Below are 4,167 nucleotides of genomic sequence, written 5' to 3' on the forward strand. Positions count from 1 at the left end.
CACATAAGGCCTTTCGGAATTTTTTTGTTAAAGGATCAACAAAGTCTGCGGGGGAAAGCTGGATAAATACAATGCTGCCCCTTTAAATGAGTGGGGATGTTTTTGAGTTGTATTACTATATTAGGTGACATGGAACTTTGCATCTTTTATTCCATCACTGCTCAGTTAGCCAATGGAAAGCTAAAGTCACCCCCAAACTGCCTAGTCCCTCCTTCTTTTCCTTTATGGTCTGGTTCTACCTGCCTCCAGTCCACAAATCAAGGCTAATTGCTGGAATGCTATGTGCCCCTTTGGAGAGCTCTGGAGTCACCACCGCTGCAGGTTGGTTGTTTCCAATCCACCTTTACATGAAGCTGGGCTCTGGTCGCTGCCTCATTTGCCCCCACAATGTTTCCTAGTCCCGTGACTACTACGCCCTTTTCTGTCAAGGATATTTTGAATCTGGAGCAGCATCAGACTGGCCTGGCTTCGATGGAGCTCTCCACTCTGTCCTCCTCCTCCTCCTGCATGCTGTCAACCTTCAAACAGGAGACGTACACGGCAGAGACGACAGTCCTCCCTGAACTCAGTGAGAAGCAGACTCAGACTCACCCTTCCAAAAACTCCACCACCTTCCCCAGCTCCTTCTATGTTAAAAGCTACATGGAAGTGGACTCGGCCAAGGACTCTAAAGTGGACAAGAAAGGTAAAAGGGCACCACTCCGAGGAGTGTTTCCAATAACACCGTGGGGGGCTCTTGTGAAAGTACAACCCCAGGCCTTCATTGGCAACTGGCTGAGGGTTGTTATCTAGCGGTGAGACCGTTTATTGGGGCGCGGGAGGATTTTTAGATGCTCTGGTAAGGTAAAGCCTCCAAACAATGTCTATCTAGTTTTTTTTCCCTACCACCGGCCATCAGACCCAAGCTGCTAAAAAGGAGAGGAAAGTTATAGGGGGGAAGAGATCACTTAGCGGCTTCCACTCCATATAACTGAGGGAAAAGGCCAGACCCCTGGACACCCCTCAGCTCAGAGTGATGGAGAGGAAGGGGGTTGTCTCCTGATAGCAATGTTTGTTAGTAATTCTTTCTGAAGTAAATTAAAGCAGATTACTTACATAATAGCTCCGAGAATATAAATAGAGACGTACAGGTAGGTAGAGCAATTATTAAATAGTACCCGAGAAAACAGTCTATCTTTTTGATCTTTCCGAGAAATAGGACCGGTTATTTTAGCGATTCCAGACCAAACCCCGTGGAAAGGCCATTTTGACTGAATTCTGGGCAGTGTCTTGCTGCTTGTAAGATTGTCCCGTTTACAGGGAATGCTACTGGAAGGAGAGACAAGGAGATAGTACACGAAGAATATTATCCTTTTTTTTCATCTCTGTGGAGCCTTCCAGACTATGATCTGCGGGCGCTCAGCAACTCCTGTTTGCTAGCTAGCTGGATCCTTCGAGCAGGGGACTGGAGAGGCTTAAGGTTTTGGGGTGGGGTAGCAGGAAAAAGAGAGAATGTTGCCGAGAAGTTTCCCGTTACCTGTAACTTGTTTCCAAACTCGTTTACAAGAAGAATTTTGGTACAACAGCAAAAATGAAACGGTGTGTTATGAATTGCGAGCGAAGTGAACTATCTGGCAAACGGAAAACAACGATCAGCTAGTAGAATCAAATGAATTGCAAACTGGCAACTTTTAATTCTGGAGAATAATTCCAAAAGCTATTACTCACTCAACATTTTTTCTGCTGAAAGAATCATAGCCAGTCCCTGCTCTTTAATGTTCATAGTATCAGTAAGGGATATCTGGGGTTGCTCGGTTTACATTTAAGGCCCGCAGCATTTTGAAAACTACTAACAACAAAAAAGAAGAGACAGACATTATTCCTGTGCAATTAAGAAACAACTGAACCAATTTCAGTGCGGTCGGTGGATACTCGCTACAAATACAGTATAAAACGAATCAACTCTGTAATAAACAGATTAAAGATCGAAATAGTCGTTCCGATTTTTAAGTAATTACCCATTAATCTAATTTCTCGTTTACTATGGCGCTTTCATAAATGTAGTAACATTTAATAATATAGTTTAAGAACTCCACAATGGAAATAACATCTTGGAGAAACTCCAGCGGCAACGAACGGGCTTTTGAAAGTTATCTGGAGTCTGTAGCTCAAACAGAAGCAGAGTTTAGTTTAGTGGAAAGTCTGGGATACTCATTTACACGGGTTACAACGATTCCCGTACATTGATTATTGTCTGTTGGTTTCTTTGCTTTGCTTCAGAACTGTGCTCTCTTCACAAGACCCTGGAACAGGAGAAAGGAGGCTTGGAGGATCCAGAGCGCCCCAGACAAAGGAAGAGGAGAAAACCCCGCGTCCTCTTCTCTCAAGCTCAAGTCTATGAACTGGAGAGAAGGTTTAAGCAACAGAAGTACCTCTCGGCCCCCGAGAGAGACCATTTAGCGAACGTCCTAAAGCTCACCTCTACCCAGGTCAAAATTTGGTTCCAGAATAGAAGGTATAAATGCAAAAGGCAGAGACAGGATCAGACCCTAGAAATGGTCGGGATCCCTCCACCGAGGAGGATAGCCGTGCCTGTTCTGGTAAGAGATGGAAAGCCCTGCTTAGGGGAATCTTCCCCCTACAGTTCACCCTACAATGTCAGCATTAACCCCTATAGCTACAACGCCTACCCTGCTTACACGAATTACAACAGCGCAGCCTGCAATGCCAACTACAATTGCAACTACCCTTCCATGCAGACCATGCAGCCTGCTGCAGCCGGCAACAATTTCATGAACTTCAGCGTAGGGGACTTGAATTCAGTGCAAACATCGAGTCCGCAGGGTAACGCAGGGATTTCCACGTTGCATGGGATCAGAGCCTGGTAGACTTACTTCACCCATCCCTATTCTAGACCTCAGCGCAACGGTAAAATGAGGACAACGTTTCACATGGACTGTAAACTGATCAATGGACCGAACAGCGAGACGTTGGACTTGAGGCTAAGGGAAAGGACAGGCTTCCCCCCACCCTGCCTGGGATCCCTCAGAGAAGCAAACAAGCAAGTGTCTCGATATATTTTCAAACTGCTGGGAGGACTGGGAGGGAATGGGCCTCTTCCAGGTTAATGTAGTGTCCTCGAGAAATTCACCAGCATGCTTGTCGGCATCTCCAGTTGGAAGTTTTGAAAGTTCTTTGTACAGATTATTCTACCCCATGTAAGTTAAAGAGCACAAGCACATACACACATACAAACACACAATTAGATGTGGGGGTTTATATTAAAATTGCCAGGGGCTTTGGAGAGCACATTACCTATCCCATGTAAAGCTACACACAGATCCCTCCTAGCTTCTCAGAAAAGCTGTAGGAAGCCTTGAGAGCTGAGAAGGTCTTGCACCGTTCGCCTATCCAACAGTGGGCCGTTTTGCGCTACAGAAATGGCTCTTTCAAAAAGAGTTTGAACAATATTGCCGTGGCAAACTCTTTGATTTATTTTAAAAATCAAAGTTCATGTTTCATTTTGCACTTCCTGCACGGACACCAGATTTCGAAGAGTCCTTAAAATTAAGTGTATCGCTTGTCCTAGATCTTCAAACGCGGCCTTTTGGTGAAAACCATGCGGTCTGCTATTTTATTTAAGATGTAACTTTCCTTGCCCCAGAGATAGAGTGGGAGAGTATATCGTGTATATAGATCTCACCAACACACAAAGACTAAAGACAAAGCCCCGAAATGAAGGAATTCAGATGCTGTTACATGCTAGATCCCCGTAGGGTTATGCACTAAAACGTGATTTAGTATTTAAATGCACTGTCTGTTCCTTGTCCAGCCGCCAGTTTGTGTCTCCCTTGGCTGTGCAAGCTGATGGAACTCGGTGACTTGTCATTAAAGAGAGTGGCTTAATGTTGCACGGCTCCTTTGCTTTCATTCTAGCCATTATTTCTCCCGTTGCTAGCTTAGTACTGGGGTGTGCAGAGGGAAAAGGCATTTCTCTACACTGCGCCGGGGCAGGTCCACACCAGCGCAGGAGACTGAGGCCTATTTGCCCTCAGTTAATTCACTGGGTCAGATTCGTCTCGCATGTAATTGAAGGAGTGAAGCCAGACGGATTTAGCTCATAGCACAATGTCCCGGGCGGCATCCCCTTGCAGCATTTGTACTTTACCTGTCTTAAATCTGCATCTG

General features: G+C 45.4%; 1 protein-coding gene across 1 annotated transcript; it reads left to right on the plus strand.

Annotated features, from left to right (window-relative positions):
- Positions 1 to 276: 276 nt before the first annotated feature.
- NKX2-5 (NK2 homeobox 5) lies at positions 277 to 3,875 on the plus strand. The gene is made up of 2 exons (XM_030572877.1): positions 277 to 685; positions 2,260 to 3,875. Exons 1-2 carry the CDS (start codon positions 388 to 390, stop codon positions 2,865 to 2,867), a joined length of 906 nt encoding a protein of 301 aa, XP_030428737.1. The 5' UTR covers positions 277 to 387; the 3' UTR covers positions 2,868 to 3,875.
- Positions 3,876 to 4,167: the final 292 nt, after the last annotated feature.

Source organism: Gopherus evgoodei, chromosome 8 (assembly GCF_007399415.2).
Source record: "Gopherus evgoodei ecotype Sinaloan lineage chromosome 8, rGopEvg1_v1.p, whole genome shotgun sequence".
Classification (NCBI taxonomy): domain Eukaryota; kingdom Metazoa; phylum Chordata; order Testudines; family Testudinidae; genus Gopherus; species Gopherus evgoodei.

Bases quoted from the DNA above. Each gene is read 5' to 3' on its own strand.
- NKX2-5 (XM_030572877.1), top strand. From the start codon at position 388: ATGTTTCCTAGTCCCGTGACTACTACGCCCTTTTCTGTCAAGGATATT. The intron at 686-2,259 runs GTAAAAGGGCAC...GCTTTGCTTCAG, and splicing joins CTCTAAAGTGGACAAGAAAG to AACTGTGCTCTCTTCACAAG.